Raw genomic sequence first — 21,968 nt, 5'->3', positions numbered from 1 at the left:
GCGGGGCCGAGACGGGCCCGGATATCCACGTCGTACCTTTCAGTTTGTCCACCAGTCGCTCCTTTGCTTCATTCTCTTTCTTCCTGCATTTACTGTTCTAAGCGCCGGGGAGACTATGGAAAACGCGAATCCGATTTTATAAGCTCATCTGATGCATGGTCCCCCAACTTGCGTTGACAGTTCGGTCTGGATTGTTTGCTGCGAGGGGCTGTCCTGTGCATTGTAGAATGTTGAGCATCCTCCCTGGCTTCTACTCACCGGAAGCCAGTAAAACCCCCACCCCTGCGTTGTGATAAGTGTCAGCAGACATTGTCAAATGTCTCCCTCACAATCCCTGGTCTAGAGAGAGAAGGGAGAGACTGACAATAGAGTGACAAAATCATAAGGAATTATAATAGGTATTATGAAAGAAACAGCCTGCTGGGAAAGTGAGTATGGGGGGCTACTGGCTTGGTGGGGAGCCCTACAGTTAGGCAAAGACCTGACAGAAGTAACCAGTCTTGGTGACACTGCTGGAAGAGATTTCAGGAAGGAACCAGGAGAAAGGGATTAGCGCACCGGACTGAGCACTGGTGAGGTGGTAGAGAGGCAAGGTTGAGGAAGGCCAGACAACTCCACAGGGTAGAGGCCAGTGATTGTATTGGGCTTACAAGCAGGCTGTGGAGGACTTGATGCACAGAAGATGGATGAGGTCTAAGTCTGGAGCCTTCTGGGTTGTGTGCTGTGGGGGCTCACTGGAGACACAAGAGGCTGTCGCAGGTAGGCCGAGGTGGTCAGCTGAGGCTGAGGTCCAGGGCTCTGGGGTTCCACCCTTCTTTGCTGCCTCACTTGCTTAGGAGCTCCATCTAAGCTGAGCTCGGTACTACATGGCTCTCAGGCAGGAATATCACCTCGAGTTGGAGGACAGCCTGGGCAACATTGGTGAGTTCAAGGCCAGACTGAACTTGATAGCAAGATCCTGTCACAAAAAACCAAAACCGGGGCCAGGGATTTAGCTCAGTGATAACCACTGCCTACCTCAAAAGTGCAAAGTCCAGAGTTTGATTCCCCAGTACCCCCCAAAAAAACAAAACCAAAAAAAAAAAGTCCCAAACCACAAAAAAGGAGCTCCATCTGCCTGGTCTGTCTGCACCTCTATCTTACCACCTCTCAGCCCCCTCATGTACACCTAGGCCTTCTCTTTTCTGTGCTGCTAACACCTGGTCTTCAAGAGGCCTATGGTTCCTTCTTATTCCTTCTCTCGGCCTCTCCCTTCCCAGACCCCTTTTCTGTGTGGCAGGCCCAGCCTATCTGTTCTAAATCCCTCCTTTTTCCTTTCTGGGCATTCACAATTCTTTGTGGAATCTTTAGTCTCTATGTCCTGAGGTTCCTGCATCTCTTCACTGCAGTCACTCCAGGAAGCCAGAACTTCATTCTGAGGGGAAGCAGGGATATATGCAGCCTGTCTGAGGTGACAGGCCAGGAGGGTGTGGCCAGGAAAGGCAGCCCAACCTGTGAGGTTCCTTGAAGTTACTCCCTGTGGCTTCAGGGTTTGAATGGAAAAGATAAGGGTCTGAAATACCCATGGAGAAGTACCTCTGATAGATGGATTGGAGATTAGTGGGGCTTCCTCTCTGTCTCCCCACCTTGGCTCTTAGCTCCTCCAGGGTGAGACTCACATTTAGCTCAGCATGTCCATAATCTCTAGTACCCACTGGCACGAACCTTGGCCTGCAGTTAGACAAAGAAATGCCCAGTGTGAGAAATGGGAAGAAGGTGCAGCTAAAGAGCCTACACTGGTCAGGAGGGTACAGGCAGCCCCAACCCTGTGATGCAGTCACTTCCTTCCTTGGCTTGACGAAGGGTTGACTCAAGGGCACGGCAAGGCTCCTGGGTTTGGCTGGTAGTGGTGAAGAAATCAGAAGGAACAGAGTTTGAATCAGCCATAGTGTGACTTCCTATTGGCCAGGTGCAGGGGCCAGCCTCTCCGCCTCTCTCAGCCACCACTTTGAGCTTTTTTTGTTTCTTTAGAGACAGGGCTTCACTCTGTAATTCAGGTTGGCAGTGGACTCACTGTGTAACCCAGGCTGGCCTCTGGCAATCTTCCTGCCTCAGCTTCCTCAATGCTGGGATTACAGATATGTACCACCACACCTAGCTCCACTTTGAGCTTAGTGAGGAGCTGCCATTAGAAAAGCTGTCACTATTTCTCACATGTCACCTCTCACATCTCCTTCCAGATTTGTGTCCGTCTCTGCTTTGTGTTATGGTCATGAATCTAAGACAGTTGAGGGCAAGCAATTCACCCAACCACACATCTGTTTAAGTGGAGAAGGTGGGATTTGAATCTCGGTCTGTCTGAGTCTGGGGCCCGTGTCCTTGACCACTCTGTCACACTGTGTCTATGACGCCTACTTCAAAGGGTCCATGAGAGTGTGTGTGTACAGTGCCAGCATGTGCCTACAGCTGGTGGGTGAATGTCTTGCTGTGAACCAGGGTTCTCGCAGGCCTGGTCTTACTAATAGGTGGGCCCCTTGTATTTTACCAGCCTTCTGGAGAAGGACCCACCAATCCTTTGCCCTTCAACAGATGCCTGCAGTGTCCCCAGAGTGTCAGTCCCAGGGCAGAGAAATGTGGTTGTTCCCTGGGGCAGTGCGCTGCCAGCTGGGGGCAGATGAAGAACAGCCACTGGAGGCTAGTGTTGGTGTGGGGGCTGGTGCTAGGAAGCCCTGGACAGAATGAGACTGCAGTCTGGAAGCTGGGGAATGGAAATGAACCAGTCCCAGGGGAGGGTTTCAGGGTAGAAGGGGCGGCCTTGCAGAATCCAGGACTGAGGGTCAAGGGACTCTCTGAGTGCCAAAAAGAGATAGCGGTCAGGGCCATGGATGGATGTGGCTCAGTGACATATGCTTGCCTGGCAAGCGCAAGGTCCTGAGTTCAATCCCTGCTGGTGGTGGTGGGGATACTGGTGCTTAATGAGAGGTGGCGTGGCACAGGACCCTATGCATTACCAGAACCGCCCCAGGGAGTTTGTGCTGCTTCCCAGCTTCTTTTGGGCAATAAGAAAGAGAAAGTGAAGGCATGCAGAAAGCGGTGAGAAACCTGCCTAAGGGATCCTGAAAGTGTAGGGTGGGCCTGGGCTGGACCGGGCACTTGATTATCTGGTGAAGGTCCAAAATCTGTTCCCAGAAGTTTGAGACTGCTTTGATTAATTTGGGAGAGCTAGGCACATGCTTCCTAGTTCTGCCCCCTCTAACTGGGTGTTGGAACAGGAAGACAAATGCCATCTCTTCCCATGCCCCAGATTTTGCTGTCTACCTACTCTGGATCTGGCCAGTCCTTCCTCTAGGAAGCCCTCTCGGCTTCCTCCAGACTTGGCCTGGTCCCTGCACCACAAACAGATAAGAGTTCTGGAAAGGGAAGGACAGGGACATGAGGCCAGCACCAAGGGCAGTGAAATGCATTCCTGCTGGGCAGTGGGGTTGAGTGGGAGGGACTCTTTCCCTCTGGTAGAGGGAGCCAGGGAGGCTGGAGAGACTCAGCCTGGGCAGGCAGGGTGTGGGGTACAAGAAGAAAGCCAAGCTGGGTGTGGTGACACATTTGGGAGACTGAGGCAGGAGGATCACTGTGAGTTGGAGGCCAGCCTGTGCTACTTAGCAAGTTCAAGGCGAGCCTCAACTGCATAGGAGACCCTATCTCAAAAACAAAACAAAAGAAACAGCTGGGGCATGGTCATGCATAGAGGCTGAGGCTGGAGGATTGCTGCCAGTTCAGGGCCAGCCTAGGCTACATGGAGAGTTCAAGGCTAGCGAGATCCTGTCTCAAAAAAAAGGAAACTAAGGAAGGGAGAGCCAGTGAAGGGACCTCTGCAGCATTGGGGCAGTGAGTGTGGAAAGCAGGCAAGAAAGGTGAGGTGGTTAGGGCAGTGGTTGGGCTAGGGTGCTAGGTGACAGGAAAGACTGATCAGTCCTCTGCCCAGGATCTGCAGTGTCTAAGGGATCCTTAGGACTGAGGGAAGCAGAGCCAGGGACACTCCAGGCCACAACCCCTCCCCATGTCACAGTGCCTGACTGGGTTGGAAAAGATATGCTAAGGGGACATCAGGGAAATAGCCAGGGGAAGTACATGTGGCTTTGCTATGGTAACCAGGCCTGTTTCTATAGGACTTGGCAGCTAGGCCTGCACTTGGGCCAGAGGCTCAAGATGGGGCTGAGCTAGAGGCTGGACCATCTACAAGTCCCCAAGGCTGGCTCCAGGATGTCAAGAGCTGTGCTTAGAGCTCTGGCTGCAATCCAGCCATTTGGCCACCCATAGCTCAGGCGGGGCTAAGGCCTCTTGAATCATCCCAGGCTCTCCCCAGGGTAGTCACAGGCCTGATGAGATACCTAGGGTGAGCCTGCCCCCTTAAGGGCCCAGCATTGTTCTTCAGGGGATGTCTCCCTACAGCCTACCTGCAAGGAGCTATTTGGTCCTAGCAGGGACTTGCATCTGCAGACTTCCTCCATCCCCCACTCTAGCAGGGCCCTCCTGAGCTGAGCGCTGTTCTGGCTGCCAGCTGCAGGGCCTAAGTGGACAGGGACCCTGGCTAAGTTTAACTCAGACTTTCTAAAAGAGAAGGGGTAGAGACCTGTGTCCCATATCCCTCTGAGGGTGATACCCAAGCAGTCCTTGTACTCTGGGACCCACCCAACTCTCAGTTTTCTAAGCTACTCAAAGGAGGCAGCTCAGGCTTTCCATAAAAGAGACTGAGACATTCCAAACAAGTGGTGAAGATGATCTCCCACTCCCCATTGGACAGGTAGCAGGACCCAGGAACCCCTGGGTTGTGGCTGTGGGTTCACAAAGACCCCTGGGCCTTGGCCCCAGACTCAGGTGAGGTGGAGCAGAGGACTGCCTTGCATTGTCCCAGGTAGAGAGGGATAGTGGAGCAGACTAGAGAAAGATACTGCCCTTTCCTGTTTGTACACTACAACCCCACCTTGCCTTGCTCTGGAGGACCTGAGCACCCTTGGGTCACACTTACTGACCTGTGACACCCAAGATGGACAGCCTTGTTTTTTTCAAGACCTTTGCTCTCTGAAAGATTGTATCTCCTGGCACCTACCCTAGCCCCCAAGACAGCAAGTGGTGTTACACTTGGAAAGGAGAGACAAGGGAGCTGTGAGAAAAGCCCTTTTCCAGTCACATAGCCTTTCCCAGTTTGGGACTAGAGTACCAACCCCGGGGTAGGCTGTTCTCCATACATACTAGCACTAAGAACTGTAGGATGGGAGAGCCAGCTTCCAAGGTGCAGAGAACCACTAAGGAACTGTTAATCTAGTTGATATTTTCCTTCCTACCCCAGAGCCTCAGCAGATTGGGGATGGGGGCCAGGCATAGGACAGCTGGTGCTAAGCTGTCCAGGATCTGCAGAGCTTCTAGGGGGATCCTGAAGTTGTACTTCCTAGGGATATTTCCTAGGGGTTTGGCCTGCAGGACATGCACCCTCCTATCTGGGTCCTGGGCCTAGAACACCAGGAAGATTATTTTTGAAAAATTGAGTGCCTGGAGGACCTGGCTGAGGGGAGGCCTCAGGCATCTTGCTCAATTCCAAAGTTGAGGTTGGATCACTGCTTCGTGGGTGGGGCGCACAAATGGGGTTGATGGACTCCAGGCGGGGGGACCTGCCCACCGCTGGGTCCCTGGCTGGGGCTTCCCAGGCCAAGTTGAAGTCTGCCTACCGCCTTCCTTGCTTAGCCTGGCTCTTGGGCTGGTCTTATACCCCACCACCACCAGAGTGTCATTGTTGCAGGCCTGGCTGCTATTGGTTCATTTAGGACTTTCCGGCTGATTTGCATGTTGCCTTGCGTGCCTTTCTGTTTACCTCACCTCAGAGGGAGAAGCCAGACTCTGCTCTCCCAGATTGGAGCTGCTTGTGCTATTGTCCCCTCCCTGGTCTTCGGGCAGGCTGTCTAATGCCCCAGGGGGGAGTGTTTGCTGGGGTCCTGGCCATTGGCTTTGGTGTCACTTGCTGGACCTTGAAGCTAGCCTCGTGCCCCTGAAAGCTAGCAGTGAAGGGAATAGATGGGTTTCTGAAATTCAAGTCAGTGTCTTTTGAAGGCCTCCCTGTGAGCCAGCCTTGAGTTCACAAAAGCAACAAAACTTTCCTGCTGACAGGCGAGCCCTGGAACTCTCAGGTTAAGGTTGCCTGGGCCTTCCAGTGGCATGGGGTGTCCCCACTCACTCAGGGTGGCAAGTGGATCCCCTGGCCACCCATCCTGGACCTTCCTGCTAGCGGGATGAGGACAGACACAGGCAGTTAAAACAGTGCTTCTGGACTTGCCGTGTTCACATCTCTACTCCAGAACCATACCTCCTCTGGACCTGTCTGCAGGCCCTAGCTCTCCTTGGAGAGTACAGTCTTAAGCACACAGTCAAGCCCTGAAATCGGTCAGGCTAGGGGTATGGGTGGGGTGGCCTCTGTTGGGTACTGAGGCTGGTACAGGGGCAGAGGAAGCCAGCTGTCGTGGAGCCAAGTGTATGCACTGGTTGTTCAACAGTAACGGCTGCCCAGAGTGTGTCAGGGGCTTGGGAGTGAAAGATGGAGGCCTCAGGCAGACTCTTGGGGTTCCACCCATCTACCTAGACCCCGGGTACTCAGAACCAGGGGCCAGGTGACCTTCAGTGCTGATTGCAGGGATCAAGAGCCATCCCCAATCTGCAAGGTGGTTGTTTGGGGCCTGAGCCCTGAAGCTAGATCCAGTGGACAGGATCCCTAGCAGGTAGGTGGCATTGCAGGTGGGAGTTGAAGAGGCAAGTGGAGCCTGGGCACAGGCTGTGTCCTTTGGGAGAAAAGGACAAGCAGTCAGCAGCGGTGGTGAACAGAGCAGGAGCCAGCCCCTCTTTGTGGACCCTGGGGCTGTGAGCACTGCTGGGTGGACCAGGCATACTTTTTGGCCATGGTGGTGGGTGACAGTGCCATCCTGGAGTGTATATGCCAGGTGGAAAACAAGATGCTAGAAGCAGCTGGGCTGTCTGCATGCTGTGTTCTGCAGGGCTAGAGTACAAACAGGCATGCCCACTTCCTGGTACGGGCGGGCTGGCACTTGACCCAGCCAGACCCTTCTGGACCTTGTTCCTCCTATTCCTTCCCTATCCCATAGGGCCTTGGTATATAGCACACCTGCGGTGAGGCCCTGACCGCTGGGATAGGCACTCCACTGCCATTCTCCCCCAGGGAGAAAGCTGGTTCAGAGGCCCCATCCTTGAGCAAGGAACTTGGGGTCTGTGCTACTAGGTGCTGCAGTGGCCCCCTGAGTGGGGCAGTGCACATGGGCCTGATGGCAGGAGTCTTGGGTGTGTAGCCTTCCTCCCCATGGGGAGCACCTTTGGGACTTTGTGCTGTGACCACAGCAACTCCACTGTGGTGGGAGATGGTGCCATGCCAGCCCCACCCAGGCCACCCCTTGGCTTGCAGACTGTTGGGTCCTGAAAGTGGGGACACCACTCGGTGGGGTGCCTACTGGGGACAGGGCAGGGGGGAGATCATTTTAGCAGTGGACAACTCTATAACCAGAACCTCTCCTGAGTGTGACCTGAGGGTCCAGTCTCCCTTTCTCTCTACTCTTCCTTTTCCTGCAGGTGCCCCTGGCCGGGCCTGCCAAGGCACAGTCCCCCAGGTCTAACCAGACCCTCTTTTCTATGGAGGATGGGGATTGTTGGTAGCCCTGTGTGCTTCCCACCTGCCTTCTTCCAGCCCTGAAACCCCTGAGCTGCACCACTGGGATTCCGGTGACCTCTCTGGAGTCAAAAACTGGCATTCCTCTCTTTCCTGTGACTTTCTTCATGTGACTTACGCTTAGAAGTTAGGCTCCAGTTACTTCAACCTGTGGGTTCTCTCTGAAGTTTGACCAGTGCCCTGCTGTCCTGTAGACTGGGTCTGGCCAGGTTGTGATAACACCTTCTATGGCTGGAAACATTTGTCGTAACCTGGTCAGTCCTTGCATGACTGGGTCCTCATGCGGGCTTCATCTGGCCTAGGTCCAGTGGACAGGTAGAGACAGCCACTGAGGCCCAGCTTTGGCCCCAAGGACATTTGGCCTGAAGAAGGGCAGGCTTGAAAGCAGCCAGCAGTGACTTAGGGCCCAGAAGAGCAGACAGCACAGGCGGGGGTCTCTTCACCTCTGAGGTAGAGAACTGGGTAGGCTGTGTGGGCTCTTTAGGGTTCAGCCTGGAGCAATGAGAGCTGGTTGCCCTCACAGCTCCATCTGCCTCATCCTGGGGCCTGTGCGTACCGTGGGCAGGAGGAGGCAGTAGGGCCTATAGTGGATGTGCCAAGTTGGTAGTGCGGACAGGAGAAGAGCCCTGCAGTGGACTGGCCAGGGCAGGCTGCTGCCTCTCAAGCCCCTCATTTGTGTCCCATCTGCAGGGGATGCTGCCCAAGGACCCTGGATGCCTCTCTAGAGCATGAGCTCGGGCAAGAGCACCCGCTACAACCGCTTCTCCGGGGGGCCCACCAACCTTCCCTCCCCAGACGTCAGCACCGGGGTAAGGGGCTGCCTTCTTTGCACACCCCGCCCCAACCCCCCAGCACGCTCTGGTAACTTGAAACTGGCTGTGGCACCTCCAGGGCAGTCCTCTACCTCCCTACCCTACGAGGGTCTCACAAGGAAAGTGTCCGCATGTTGTTGCTGGGTCCCTGCGGTGCATGCATACGGCCAGGCCGTGCGAAAGCGCATTAGTGTGTGTCATGTTCTCTCTTAGACCAGAATGGAAACGACCTTCGGGCCCGCCTTTTCAGCCGTCACCACCATCACCAAAGGTGAGCCAGTGAGCCTTTGGGTGGGAGGAAGCTGTTCCCAGCCATAGTGTGCTGGAAGCTCACCACTGGTGTTAGAGAAAGGGCAGTCAGCCTCTGACCTCTGTTCTTACCCTGTCCAGTTCTGGGCTGTCCCCTGTTAGGCAGGAGTCAGGCCATCCCACTCTGGTGCCTCAGCCCCTGCTGCTGTGTTTCCCCAGGGTCCTGGCATCATCCTACCACCTCCTGGGACCTGCCCAGCACCTCTCCACTGAGGGCTGTCCTGACTTTCCTGGCACCACCAGGCCCATCCATCCCTTGTCACAGTGACCCATGGCTCTTTCCCACCCCCAGGTTCCTAACCCCTGAGAGATTGTGGGATCTTCTCTCAAGTGTGGTTCTGTGCCTCAGTCCAGGAGGTTGGAGGAAATGGCAGACTGTATGGCACACTTCCTGCAGGCACAGGGCCAAGTGGACCTATGTTTAGGCCAGGATTCTGGGGACGGTGTGTTCTCTTTTCTGTCTGGTGCTCAGTCCCTGCTGGAGGGCACCAGCTGCTGACTGGTTTTTTAATTGCCTTGATATGGTTTCCCCTGGATAAACCTAGCCAAAGGCTCCTTGCCACCAGGTACACCTGCTCACACCATCTCCTGCTGCACATGCAGGAGGGCTTTCTCATGTGGCTTTTTTTGAGGGGAAAAAAATACATCATCCCAAGTTGCCCTGCCACCAAGAGAGTTGCTTTTTTGGCTGTTTGTCTGTTTGAGACAGGGTCTCATTATATACAGTAGTTCAGGGGCTGGCCTTGAATTCACTAGGTAGCTCAGGCTGGCCTCATACTTGTGGAGACTCTCCTTCCTCAAACTTCTGAGTGCTGGGATTATAGGTGAAAGTCACTATGCCCAGCTAAGAGACCATTTCCTAACTGGTCACCAGCTTTTTACATTTTCTTTTTCTTTTTCTTTTTTTTTGAGACCGGGTCTTGCTAAATTGGAACTCAGATTCACTATTCTGCCTCAGCCACCCAAGTGCTAGGATTACAGGCATGTACCACCATGCGTAGCATCATCCATCCTCTTTTGTAGACCACATGGTACCTGTCACAAATGTTGAAAGCTCCAGAGGCAGAGAATGCCCCTTGCACCCTCATACCCTTATCCCTGGGTGGTGGTGGTGGTAGAGGGTCAGCTAGTCAGTAAGGCATTAATGATGCCTCATCTGACTCCTCTGTTACAGATAGGAAAGCTAAGGCCCAGTCACAGTACAGGCAGTTCAAGTCCTGATCTTGAGCTCAGGCCTTTAGGTCCAGTGGTTTTGACAGCTGGACCTGGCTGGGCCTGGTGGAATCTTCTCTGGCGCCTCTGGCTGAGGGTGTGAGCTACCTGTACCCAAAGTTGCCTTTGGGCCTGTGAGGTGTCCCACTCTGGCCCTCATGTGGACATGTGACCACCCCCTGACAGGGCTGCCCTGCCCCCTCTAGCCAGGCTGACTGAGGGTAATGTGGACAGGAAAAGGGAAGGCACCTCAGCACCTTCCCTTGGAGGAAGCTAAAAAGGCTGCAGCCTGCTCCTGGTTCTGGTTGTGTCAGGGAATGGGGCAAGAGGACCAGAGCAATAGGATGGGATCCTGGCCCTACCGTGTACCAGCTGAGGACCATGGGCCCATGTGCCTCCTTTGTGAACTGGAGCTGTCAGAGAACTTATTTGGCAGTAACCCTGAAGGTCAGACAAGATGTGGACTCACTTGGGGGTCATCCTTTGGCATTGGTGGTGCCCCTCGGCTGAGTAGAGAGTGTCCCAGACCAGGGCGGGTTCTGGGACTTGTAGAAGTTCTGAAAGAAGCCTCTCCTGAGCCAAGCATGGTGGTGCCCACCTGTAATCCCAGCACTTCAGGAGCTAAGGCAGGAGGGTTGTAAACTCAAGCCCAGCCTGAGTAATTTAGTGAAACTCTGTCTCAAAATTTAAAAAAAAGGGCGTCAAGGATGTAGCTAAGTGGTACCGCACCTGCCTGGCAAGTGCAAGGTCTGAGTTTGATTACTGGTACAAAAAAAAAAAAAAAACTTAAAAATTTAAAAAGGCAAAGCCTGGCTGGGGACTTAGCTCAGTGGCACCGTGCTTACCTTGCAAGCACAAGGTCCTGAGTTTGTTCCCCTGTATGAAAAAGCGGGGAAAAAGGCCAACCTTGGTGGTACGCACCTATAATCCTAGCTCTTGAGAGGCTGAGGGAGGAGGATGGCTGTGAGTTCATGGCCACCCTGAATACAGCAAGACCCTATCTCAAAAAGGAAAAGTGGGGCTGGGGACTTAGCTCAGTGGTGCTGCCCCTTGCCTCGCAAGCCCAAGGTCCTGAGTTCGATCCCCAGCACTGAAAAGAAAGAAACAAAGAAAGAAAAGAAAAAGGGGGGTGCTGCAGATGGAGTTCAGTGCAAAGGCTCTAGTACAGGGGGACAAAAAGAGGAAGAAACAGCAGCAGCAGCAACTCTTACCGCAGTACTCAGTGCAGGGGCCCAGGACTATGAAGGTACAGGCTGAACTTCACAGCCACACTCCTGGCACAGGCTTGACCGTGGGATACAACCCCACCCCTACCAGAGACAGAGGGCCAAGAGCTGGAGATAGCCACAGGGCCCCACATACTGCACAGGCTCCACCAGCCAGGAACTCGGATTGCCCTCTGCCCTGGCCCATTACCCTGCAAGTTTGGGTCAGGCCTCTGTGCAAAGCCTGTGTTCATGGTGTCCAGCGCTCCCTTTCTCTCTTCTCTTGCAGCTGATGGGAGCAGCACATACAAACAGCACCGAAGGACACCTTCCTCCTCTAGCACCCTTGCCTACTCCCCACGGGATGAGGAGGACAGCATGGTAGGCCTCAGCTTCCTCTTTCCACTCTGTCCTGTAGACCAGGCCCAGGGGACGCTGACTGTAGCTACGCCAGGGACAAGGAACTGTATCCAGGCGAGGAAACAGCATGTGTGCGCTGTGAGGTTTGAGCTTACGTGGCAAGACCCTGAGACTAAGAGGAGGCCCTGTGCCTGGTGCAGGAGGCAGTAGGCGGCCAGTTTGGAGAGCTAGGTTGGAAGGTGTATCTGAAGTCCAGGATGAGGCACATTTGCTTCTGTCTTAAGTAAGGTGGGAGTCAGGAGGGAGACAAGGTGAAATTCATGTTTTGAAAGCTTCCTTTGCTACTGAGGAGAGAGTAAGTAGGGTTGTAAGGTAAAGGCAGGATATTAAGGAGGGGGTCCTGACTAGGAGACATGGATACAACAGCTGGAGAAGGAGGGTGGACCCAAGTTGTAGGGTCAGCAAGGCAGTAGGGCTCAGGAGGACTCTGCTAAGTCCCGGAGAGAGCTGGAGAGCACCTTGTGTCTGGCTGTGTGAGAAAGGAGGAGCGCTGGGCCATCAGCTGGCTGTTGGTGCCTGAGTCCTGTGGGCAGGGTCACGGTGGCCATTCCCTGCCAGGGGCTTCACTGGTGCTCACTGTCGGCCTCTAGGGCTGCCGGAGGAACAGGGCTGCCTCTGGGAGGACTGCCCGAGGATGCAGAGGAGCAGAGTGGCAGAGAGGCAGGGAAACTGGACACACTCCTTTATGCTTCCACTATGCTTTACCTGGTACACAGCCTTTGTTGGGCGTGGCAGCCTGCTGGTGGTTTCAGCTGGTTCTCAGGCCCAGCCAGGCTTCCTCAGCGGCCAGACTTTTTTTTTTTTTTTCAATAGGAAGAGAGCCCCTTTTTAGTTAAATGAGCAAGCACACAGGGGCTGTGCATGATGTCTCAGGGAGTCAGGTAGACCTGTGTCCTGACCCTCCGGCCCCTGCCTGCCTCATCTCTGTCCAAGACCTCTGATTGTTCCATGTGAGGTAGCTGGGCCTTCTTCCACCTCAGGCCCTGTGCTCAGGACAGTGTGATCCCAAGAAGAGCACCTAAGGGGCAGATGCAAGTGGAGCTCCCTGTCAGCTCCTGTCTGGTTTCTGTCACCAGCCCTGGGGATATTTGACTCACTTCCTCTTACTTTCGCCTCTTCCTCATGTGGCATTTCCATGTGGACAAGCCACTCGGGGCCCTGTGGAGGGAGATGGGCACCGTCCCGATGTGGGAGGTCTGTGTCCCTTGTCTCTGCTTCCCACTCAGGGACACCCAGCCCTGGGACTGGCTATGCCTTTGCACTAGGGGGCTTCTCGGCTGGGCTGGCAAGGAGTAGGCTCTTTCCTTTGGGTTGTTTGTGGCATGGGGGACAGGTAGAGGTGTGGATCTATATGCTGCTTTCCAATGGTTGTGGTTTAAGATGGTGGCTGCCAGTTCTATCATATCCCAGGAGGATGAAGCGATGGGTACCAAAAGATCTGAGAAACTTCTGAAGGTTTCAAGGCCAGAAGGCAGGAAGGGGCAGTGCTTGCCTCTTCCCCTTAGTGCCCTCCAAGCCCTTACTGTGAGTGGCTCAAACAGGCAGGCACCTGTGCCCTCACCTTGGTACTCAGAAGGCTCAGCCAAGGCTCAGTGGGGACGCTGTCCCTGCTTCCTCTGTGAGCCTCTCAGCCTGGACCCTGTGTCTCCTGGCCGGTGATTCCAGGCAGACATTCGGAACCCCGGATACCCCTCCTGGGTCCGCTTTCCATTCCCTTCCATCTAGCAGTCCAGGGGCCCACAGCCGCTCTGGGATTGGCTGGTGGAGGCACCCCCTCTACGGCGCACATTCCCTCACAGGAAGCAGGAAGCGGCCAGAGCATGTCCTCGTAGAATTGAATAGCAGGAAGTCTCTCCATTTACACAAAGAAAGTTGGCAGTGGGAGCGGGCAGCTCAACACCAGGACCCAGGCTGGCCCAGGCAGGCAGGTGGGGGACCAAGACTGCACCAGCCACAGCCCCTGTGGGCCCTGAGAGTAGCCACTGGGACAAGGGGGCCAAAGGCTGCTGTGCTTCCAGAGTTCCCTCTGCACAGAGCCCCTGATGGGTTGCCTGTCCCTGTGCAGCCCCCCATCAGCACTCCCCGCCGTTCCGACTCAGCCATCTCCGTCCGCTCCCTGCACTCCGAGTCCAGCATGTCCCTTCGCTCCACGTTCTCACTGCCTGAGGAGGAGGAGGAGCCGGTAGGTGTGGGCTGTGGAGGATCTTCCGGGGTTGTCACTGCGGCAGTATCACGGGCATCTTCTTCTCAGGCCTGGCCAGGGCCTCAGGTCCTCCATGGTCCATTTTGGGACTGGGGGCCAGGCCAGGCCCTCTAGATTCAGTCTCCCCACCCATCTCACAGAGAGCTTCCTACTCCTCATCCCAGCAGGAGCGGCAAGTGAGAGCGATTGCAGGCTGCGGTGTAGCTGCTGTCCACACTACTGGACACAGCCCTCTGCCTGGGCTCTGCCTCTAGGGCCACCCCGGCCTCAGCGTCCCCCTCAGGATAGGCCTCACCCGGCTGGGGTGGGATAGCCGGCCAGGGTGGCATGACTGAGGGCAGCCTCCCGGCCACGTCTTCATTCAGGCCCACCTCCCCTTCACCATCCTTTGCCCTGCTTATTTCAGGAGCCACTAGTGTTTGCTGAGCAGCCCTCAGTAAAGCTGTGCTGCCAGCTCTGCTGCAGCGTGTTCAAGGACCCTGTGATCACCACGTGTGGGGTGAGGCCACCTGATGGGCCCCTTCCCCCTGCCTAGGCTGCTCACCCTGACTCAGAGCAGTGGGCTGCTGGCCCACTTCCTTGTAGGCCTGCCCCTTTGTCATGTGCCTGGTCTGGCTGCCCAGCAGGTGCCTTTTGTTTTGGGCTTGGGGTGGTGGTGAACCCTGAGCTGCCACTGGCCTTAACGTGAGGTGAGCACTGTGCCTATTCCCTATGCCTGCCCTTTATCCCCACAGCACACGTTCTGTAGGAGATGTGCCTTGAAGTCAGGTAGGTCCCTCCTTCCCATCTGGGCCTGGCTACCTTGTTAACTAGTGAGAGTGGGTGGTCTCAGTCCTGCTTGGGTCCCTGGCTGCTGAAAAGGCCATGGCTTGCTATTAATCCCTGAGGGGTTATGGGATCCTCTCTCAGTTGTGGTTCCATATTTCAACCCTGTATTGTGTGGTTCGGGAGGTTGGAGAAAATGGCAGACCATATGGCCTGTGCAGTGTCTAGCACACTTGGCCTCTGCTGGGCCTGGGCCAGCACTGTGGGCACTCAGGTAAGGTTTGGTGCCTCCTCAGTGGGCGGTGAGAGCCAGAACTCCTGTTGTCTCCATACCCAGACCTTTCCCCATGGCAGGCATGGGATGAAGCCTCCCAGTGTTGGCACCTATGCTCTGTCATAAGATGCCATCCTGGGGCTGGGGATTTAGCTCAGTGGCGCTGGGCTTGCCTGGCAAGTGCAAGGTCCTGAGCTCTATTCCCAGTACCCCACCCCGACCCCCCAAAAAGTTGCCATCCTCACCAGCTTCTCCTGCCTTTAGCTGGCTGGCTCCATGCCACTGTTAAGGTTACATGACTGCCTTTCCACACCCCGTCCTCTGTCCGCTTGGCCCTTCCCACTACTTTACCAGGTTACCTGAGAGCCTTCTATGACCACCTCGTCCTCCAGACTGAGCCAGCTATGCACCTGTGTGCCTCAGTGGGGCAGATGGCTTAGTGAAACATGTACCCAGAGGGCTCATATCTACCTGGGGCTACCACGGAGGGGGCGGTGGGGCAGGTGGTAGGTTTAGCATGCAACCCCTTCGCAGAGAAGTGTCCCGTGGACAACGCCAAGCTGACAGTGGTGGTGAACAACATTGCGGTGGCTGAGCAGATTGGGGAGCTCTTCATCCACTGTAGGCACGGCTGTCGCGTGGCAGGCGTGGGGAAGCCCAGCGTCTTTGAGGTGGACCCCCGGGGGTGCCCCTTCACCATAAAGCTCAGTGCCCGCAAGTAAGTACCTCCACCCCTAGTTCTTGGTTTCACCACGCGGCCTTGGCTCAGACCTTGTGTCCTGCCCTCACACAGGGATCACGAGAGCAGCTGTGACTACAGGCCGGTGCGCTGCCCCAACAACCCCAGCTGTCCTCCCCTCCTCAAGATGAACCTGGAGGCCCACCTCAAGGAATGCGAGCATATCAAGTGTCCACACTCCAAGTACGGGTGAGTGGGGGGACTCCGGGCTCTCCTCAGCATCGCTGGATGGAGAGCCCCTCTGTGCTGGGCCTGGAGGGATGGGCTGGAGACGGGAGCCACACTTGTCACCATCAGCACAAGCAAGATCAGGATGCCCAAGAGATTCGAGTCCCACGGGAAGGCAAAGAAGGGACTGGACAAGTTGGGGAGCTGGGGTACTGGGGAAGGTCTGCACACAAGAGTGTGCCAGAGCTGGCTTAGCATGGCAGGTTGAACAAATAGCCAGAGTTGTGAGCAGAGAGAAGAGGGCCTTGGCTCTTCAGCGCAGGGAGCCCAGTGGGGGTTGATTTTATTCTTAGGGTCAGGGAGCAGTTGAAGCGCACTGAGGGCTCAAGATTGGATTTTGCTGGTAAAATAGCTGCTGGCTACTGGGTGGTGGAGGTCTGGCAGGTGGAGGGCCTGGCAGTGGAAGATTCTCAGGGACTCCTTGGAGTTGGAAAGATGGGAAGGGTCCCACTGGGCAGGCAGGCGGGCAGCTGTCCTGTCCCCCTAGGTGTACATTCATTGGAAACCAGGACACATACGAGACACATCTGGAGACGTGCCGCTTTGAGGGCCTGAAGGAATTCCTGCAGCAGACGGACGACCGCTTCCATGAGATGCACGTGGCACTGGCACAGAAAGACCAGGAGATCGCCTTCCTACGCTCTATGCTGGGCAAGCTCTCAGAGAAGATTGACCAACTAGAGAAGAGCCTCGAGCTCAAGTTTGGTGAGAACCAGCCTGGAGGGTACAGGGTACAGCCACTGTGCCTGACCCCAGTGACGCCTCCTCTCCTGCTGCTCAGATGTCCTGGATGAGAACCAGAGCAAACTCAGTGAGGACCTCATGGAGTTCCGGAGGGATGCATCCATGTTGAATGTGAGCACAGTGGGGCTCAAGGTGGTTGAGATTCAGAAGGGTGGGGTTGGGCCTCATGGGCAGCCCTTCCCCACTGGCCGCTGCCCCCACTCGTCGGGGTTAGGAGCCAGAGTTCTGGAGAAGACTGCTGCCACCCCTGGCCTTGGAGCTCCATGGCTACACTGATGGCCATGGCAGCTCCACCCATTTGCCCTCCACTGCTCTTGGCCTTGCAGGATGAGCTGTCCCATATCAATGCCCGGTTGAACATGGGCATCCTAGGATGTGAGTAGAGTCCACTGCTATTCTCACCCACTATCCCTAGGGCCCCACTGGGTCCCTCACTGTCTTCTCTTCTCTGCAGCCTATGACCCTCAGCAGATCTTCAAGTGCAAAGGGACTTTTGTGGGCCACCAGGGTCCTGTCTGGTGCCTCTGTGTCTACTCTATGGGTGACCTGCTCTTTAGCGGCTCCTCTGATAAGACTATCAAGGTGGGTAGGATCCTGTCCCATGGTTTCTGTAGCCTGGCCAGGCTGGGTTGAGCACTGAAAGCCAGCCTTGCCAACTTGGACCTACCTGGATGGGGCCCTTTCCCTTGGATGGCTGCCATCTTTATCTGGCGATCCTAGCTCTTGGCACTGAGATGACCCTTTTGGAACCCAACTCTGACCCTGGTCTTTGCAGGTATGGGACACCTGTACCACCTACAAGTGCCAGAAAACACTAGAAGGCCATGATGGCATTGTGCTGGCTCTCTGCATCCAGGGGTGAGTCTGGACACATGTGCCTACTGATGCTGGAGACAGGAGACAGTGTGCTCCTACCCTGTAGGCCATAAACCATAAGCCTGAGCCTGTGTGACTGCATGTCGGACTTCTTCCCTGCTAGGGTACCCTAGACCCTGAGCGAGGCTAGTCTTCTGTGTGGTATTATGTAGGCCCTTGCATGGCTGCTCCGTTTCCAGTTGTGTGTTTACAAAGTCTGGCCCTGGCATGCCTTAGGTGGCCAGAGGCTGGCAGTAAGACTCTTAGAAGGTTGAGGCAAGGACATAGCTTTCACCAGTACAGCTAGGATCTGTGGAACAGCTGCCCCAGCCATCTCCTTGCTTTGGATGTCTTCTTCCCTAGACCTGTCTTCTTGCTTCACGTTGGGAGTCTGTGTGTGAGCATTCATGTGTATAGAAAGGAAGGACTACTTGCTTACTAGAAGCAGCGGTTTAGGTGGCAGCAGCCAGTCCTAGGACTTTGTGTTAAGGGCGGGGATTCCTACCTTTCCAGGCAGGCATCAGTGGCTAGGCCACCACTTTTAAAGTTCCCACACAGAATGGGGCCTGGCTCAGGGAACCAACAGTGGTGCTGGTACCAGGCAAAGTTGCTGGTTCCTGTGGTCCAGGCAGGGCAGTGTCAGCAAGGACAGTGGCTTCCCCCGCCCTCATACGTTAACTTTGCTTTCCCAGGTGCAAACTATACAGTGGCTCTGCAGATTGTACTATCATCGTGAGTAGGGCCCATGGGCAGGCAGGAGTGGGAGGAGGTGGCCCAGTAAGCCTTCTCTCAGTGGTGTAGGCTCCAGGTAGCAGGGCTGGACTCTGAGGCTTGCCATCCACCCCCTCAGGTGTGGGACATCCAGAACCTGCAGAAGGTGAATACCATCCGGGCCCATGACAACCCTGTGTGTACACTGGTATCGTCCCACAACATGCTCTTCAGTGGCTCCCTGAAGGCCATCAAGGTACAGGCAAAGGGCAAGCGTACACATGTGGGCCCTGGGTGCACCCCCGTCCCTGCTTATAGCCATTTCCACAGGTCTGGGACATTGTGGGCACTGAGCTAAAGTTGAAGAAGGAGCTCACAGGCCTCAATCACTGGGTGCGGGCCCTTGTAGCAGCCCAGAGCTACCTGTACAGTGGCTCCTACCAGACAATCAAGGTACATGGAGTCACACCCCCTGCCTCACTTCCCAGCTGGCCCTTGGGGGTTCCTCCTGCCCCGTACCCATCATGATTCGTGCACTCCTGCATGGATGGGCTGCCTCCTGGTATCTCAGCCTGGAACCAAGTGGCCATATTTGCCCATAGATCTGGGACATCCGAACCCTTGACTGCATCCACGTCCTGCAGACGTCTGGTGGCAGTGTCTACTCCATTGCTGTGACGAATCACCACATTGTTTGTGGCACCTATGAGAACCTCATCCATGTAAGGGCCAGGTGCCTGAGGGTAGGACTGACTCGGGGCCTGTCTTGGGCTCTCTCATTTTGGGTCTCTGTCCTTTGCCTGCCCCCTCTCAGGTGTGGGACATCGAGTCCAAGGAGCAGGTGCGGACCCTCACAGGCCACGTAGGCACCGTGTACGCCCTGGCAGTTATCTCAACACCCGACCAGACCAAAGTCTTCAGTGCGTCCTATGACCGGTCCCTCCGAGTATGTGCTAGCCCCGCAGCAGCAGAAGGCCTAGAAGGAGGGTGGTTGGGCCTGAACAAACCCTCATATCCTATGTGCCCCCCAGGTCTGGAGTATGGACAACATGATCTGCACACAGACCCTGCTCCGCCACCAGGGCAGTGTGACTGCTCTGGCCGTGTCCCGGGGCCGGCTCTTCTCAGGGGCTGTGGATAGTACCGTAAAGGTCAGTGCTTTATGCTCCAGACCATCTGAAGGAGCTGCATGGATGGAGCAGGGGGTGGGGGGCAAGGAACTAGAAGCCCCAGGCAAGTGGGAGGGGAAGTCAAGTGTGATCACCAGGTATCCCTGGAGGACAGGGGCACTTGAACCGGAGTCCTTTCCTTGCAGGTTTGGACATGCTAACAGAATCCAAGCCAGGCCTCAGCTCCTTCTGGGCCTTGTTTGAGCCAGGTTTGGGATTCTGCCTGCCGTGTGAGGATAGGTAAATGGGCTCAAGTGGCCAGCAGTGTCCCCCACTGTTGCTACACACTTGGCAAACCTCCTTCTATTTGGCCCTGCCTTCACTCTTGCCAGGGCAAGGCCCAGGCCCCTCTCGGTGCCAGGTACGACACTCCAGTCCACCCTTCATCCATCCACACTCCAGATGAACTGAGAGCCTTTTTACTCACCTTTTCTACTGTTTTTTGGTTTTGGTACCAGGGATTGAACTCACGACCTTGCATTTGCAAGGCAGGCGTGGTGCCACTGAGCTAAATCCCTGGCCCCCCTTTTCTACTGTTTTTAGACTGTATATAGATTTGCTTATTTGATTACTTCCTGATTGAAATAAAAGTGGCACAGACTGTGGCTGTTGAGTGGGGAGGGGTCCTGGGACCAGGGGCCTATGTGTGGCCCTGGGTATGTGCACGGGCACCAGCAATGTGTGAGGGAATCTGGGCCCTTCTTTCCCTGCAGAAAGAGGCACAACAGGGCCTCTAATCCCTGTGCCCCCTTCCCCCAACCCCGCAGCCTCAAAAGAGTGAACCAAGAGCTCCGATCTCTGCTGTTTATTGATAGCCAGCTGACAGCAGCTCCCTGCCCAGACAACCCCCCCCTCCCCCCCTCCCAGAGTCCCAGCCTGGGCTGCCCACTGACAGCCAGCTGGTCAACTCACCAGGAAGCCCCAGGTGTGACATTTGGAAGAGGACCCATGCCTAGGCATCACCCTACCTGGCCCCCTCCACCAGCCTGCAGCACAATTGCTGGTTTTCGGCAGTTTTTAATTTTTTTTTTTTTTTTTTTTTTTTAAAGAAATGTCAAAGTTGTGCCCAACACTTGTGGATCAGCAAACACGATAGAGGAGACCAGTCAGTACTTTTTAGAGGGAGGAAAGAGAAGGCGAAAATGACCACACAACACAGCCTGGACCATGAGCAGAAGCATCCATAGGAACTGAATGAGGCCCTGGGGAGACAGTCAGGCACACCCTTGCACACACATCTGCCTGCAGCCTGGCATGCATACCTCTGCACCCACACTGCTGTCATGCACTCAGCTGACATGCCCACGATGACATATTGCCCCAGGGCACTTCTGCCAGCAGCCCCAGGGCATGGCCAGCCCAGGAGGAGAAAGCCCTCCCCACAATCTCAAGGGCACAGAATACAGCCCATCAGCCAGCAAGGCACATCCTTCAAGTTCTCCCAATGCAGATAAGTTACAGGGGAGAGACTCTGGGCAAAGCCCCTTCCAGTCTCCTGTGTGTTCAAGGCTGGGGCACAACCACTCCTAGATGTAGGGAGGGAAGGACACAGACAGATGGCCTGGGTCCCTGACGGTTTTAGTCTCAAGCTGGGCTCCAGTGTCCTTTCAGTTGGTAAATGGTTTTCTAATATAATCAATAATATTTCTTCTTTCTTTAAATATATATTTGTTAAAGTTATACCTTTTTGTTTCTCTGGGGAAATCTGCCTTAGCTCATTCCCAATAAATATTTTTGATAGCTTATATTCTGGGGTGCAGTGGGGCAGCCAACCTTGGCCCCCTGTCCCTTGTGCTGTGCCAGAACGACTGGCAGAGGTTCCCCAGTGGACAGTTCTGTGCTGGGCATAGGCCTGTGCTCTGCCACAGGTTGGGGAGGGGATGACAGCAGCTGCCCCATCTCATCTACACGCGCCAGGGAGCGGGCAGCCCACCACTCGCTCAGAGGCGGCGGCTGTGGCCCAGCAGTTATTGCACAGGGAGCAGCAGACAGGGCTGGGCACCACGGGGCAGCGTGTCCACCCAGAGCCCTTGGAGCCCCTGCCCAGGCGGTCCTGCAGGTGGGTGCCGGTCCGGGCCAGGACAAGAGTTGTGCTTCTGCCGGGGTTGAGCAGTCCCGCCCGCGCTCGGAGGGACCCATCCTGAGGTAAAGGTCAGTGTGCGGGCTGGAGCCCTGGGGCGGCGGGTCGGATGAGGATGGCCACCTCACTCCAGCATGGCGTCCAGCTGGTCGGCCAGGTCGTCGAACATGCTGCCGATGTCGTCTAGGATGCTGCCTGTGCTCTTCACGGCCTCAGGGGGTCTAGGGGCGATCGCAAGTGAGCGTGGCCCCGGGAGCACAGGACCCACCCCTTAGGCCGGGAAGCTCCCGCCTCTCCGGTAGGGGTCGCCCCGCCCACACGCCCCACCCAGCCCGGGCCAAGTCTGAGAATCTCCCTGTGCCTGCGGTTCCCCACCTACCGTGGGCCCTGCCCATCTTCCTGCCGGATCTTCTCCTCCACTGCTTGCAGCGCAGCAGCCAGACACGCGCTGGTCTCCTCCAGTTTCTGCCGCGCGCTGTCCCCGGGGGAAGTGCTGTCGGGTGCAGCGGGAGCCCCGGCAGCGGCGGCAGCGGCAGCAGCAGCACG

At 55.7% G+C, this 21,968-nt stretch overlaps 2 protein-coding genes across 3 annotated transcripts in view; one reads left to right on the top strand and one right to left on the bottom strand.

Moving 5' to 3' along the window:
• Positions 1-20,382, top strand: part of Traf7 (TNF receptor associated factor 7) — a 20,611-nt gene extending 229 nt beyond the window's left edge. The window contains exons 2-21 of one of the 2 annotated variants that reach the window (XM_010603509.2): positions 8,383-8,505; positions 8,722-8,779; positions 11,524-11,615; positions 13,720-13,836; positions 14,264-14,356; positions 14,592-14,625; positions 15,431-15,614; positions 15,690-15,818; positions 16,351-16,568; positions 16,645-16,718; positions 16,934-16,982; positions 17,062-17,189; positions 17,383-17,465; positions 18,155-18,194; positions 18,313-18,429; positions 18,504-18,626; positions 18,776-18,895; positions 18,988-19,119; positions 19,205-19,324; positions 19,489-20,382. In XM_010603509.2, the coding sequence (XP_010601811.1) occupies positions 8,425-8,505; positions 8,722-8,779; positions 11,524-11,615; positions 13,720-13,836; positions 14,264-14,356; positions 14,592-14,625; positions 15,431-15,614; positions 15,690-15,818; positions 16,351-16,568; positions 16,645-16,718; positions 16,934-16,982; positions 17,062-17,189; positions 17,383-17,465; positions 18,155-18,194; positions 18,313-18,429; positions 18,504-18,626; positions 18,776-18,895; positions 18,988-19,119; positions 19,205-19,324; positions 19,489-19,503 (2,007 nt within the window). In that variant the 5' untranslated portion in view covers positions 8,383-8,424 and the 3' untranslated portion in view covers positions 19,504-20,382. Of the gene's footprint in view, positions 1-8,382; positions 8,506-8,721; positions 8,780-11,523; positions 11,616-13,719; positions 13,837-14,263; positions 14,357-14,591; positions 14,626-15,430; positions 15,615-15,689; positions 15,825-16,350; positions 16,569-16,644; positions 16,719-16,933; positions 16,983-17,061; positions 17,190-17,382; positions 17,466-18,154; positions 18,195-18,312; positions 18,430-18,503; positions 18,627-18,775; positions 18,896-18,987; positions 19,120-19,204; positions 19,325-19,488 lie in introns of both variants that reach the window. The other variant, XM_010603508.2, reaches the window with a different exon arrangement.
• Positions 20,366-21,968, bottom strand: part of Caskin1 (CASK interacting protein 1) — an 11,575-nt gene continuing 9,972 nt past the window's right edge. Inside the window, exons 20-21 of the mRNA XM_033758552.1 lie at positions 21,802-21,968; positions 20,366-21,643 (exon numbers count right to left, since the gene is read on the bottom strand). The exon at positions 21,802-21,968 is cut by the window's right edge and continues 98 nt beyond it. Coding sequence (XP_033614443.1) covers positions 21,547-21,643; positions 21,802-21,968 — 264 coding nt within the window. The 3' untranslated portion in view covers positions 20,366-21,546. The remainder of the gene's footprint in view (positions 21,644-21,801) is intronic.

The sequence above is a fragment of the Fukomys damarensis genome, unplaced genomic scaffold, assembly GCF_012274545.1.
Source record: "Fukomys damarensis isolate Sample0158 unplaced genomic scaffold, DMR_v1.0_HiC HiC_scaffold_34, whole genome shotgun sequence".
In the NCBI taxonomy this organism is placed as follows: domain Eukaryota; kingdom Metazoa; phylum Chordata; class Mammalia; order Rodentia; family Bathyergidae; genus Fukomys; species Fukomys damarensis.
Note: the sequence above shows the minus strand (reverse complement) of the source record. Positions and strands in the feature narration are given on the sequence as shown.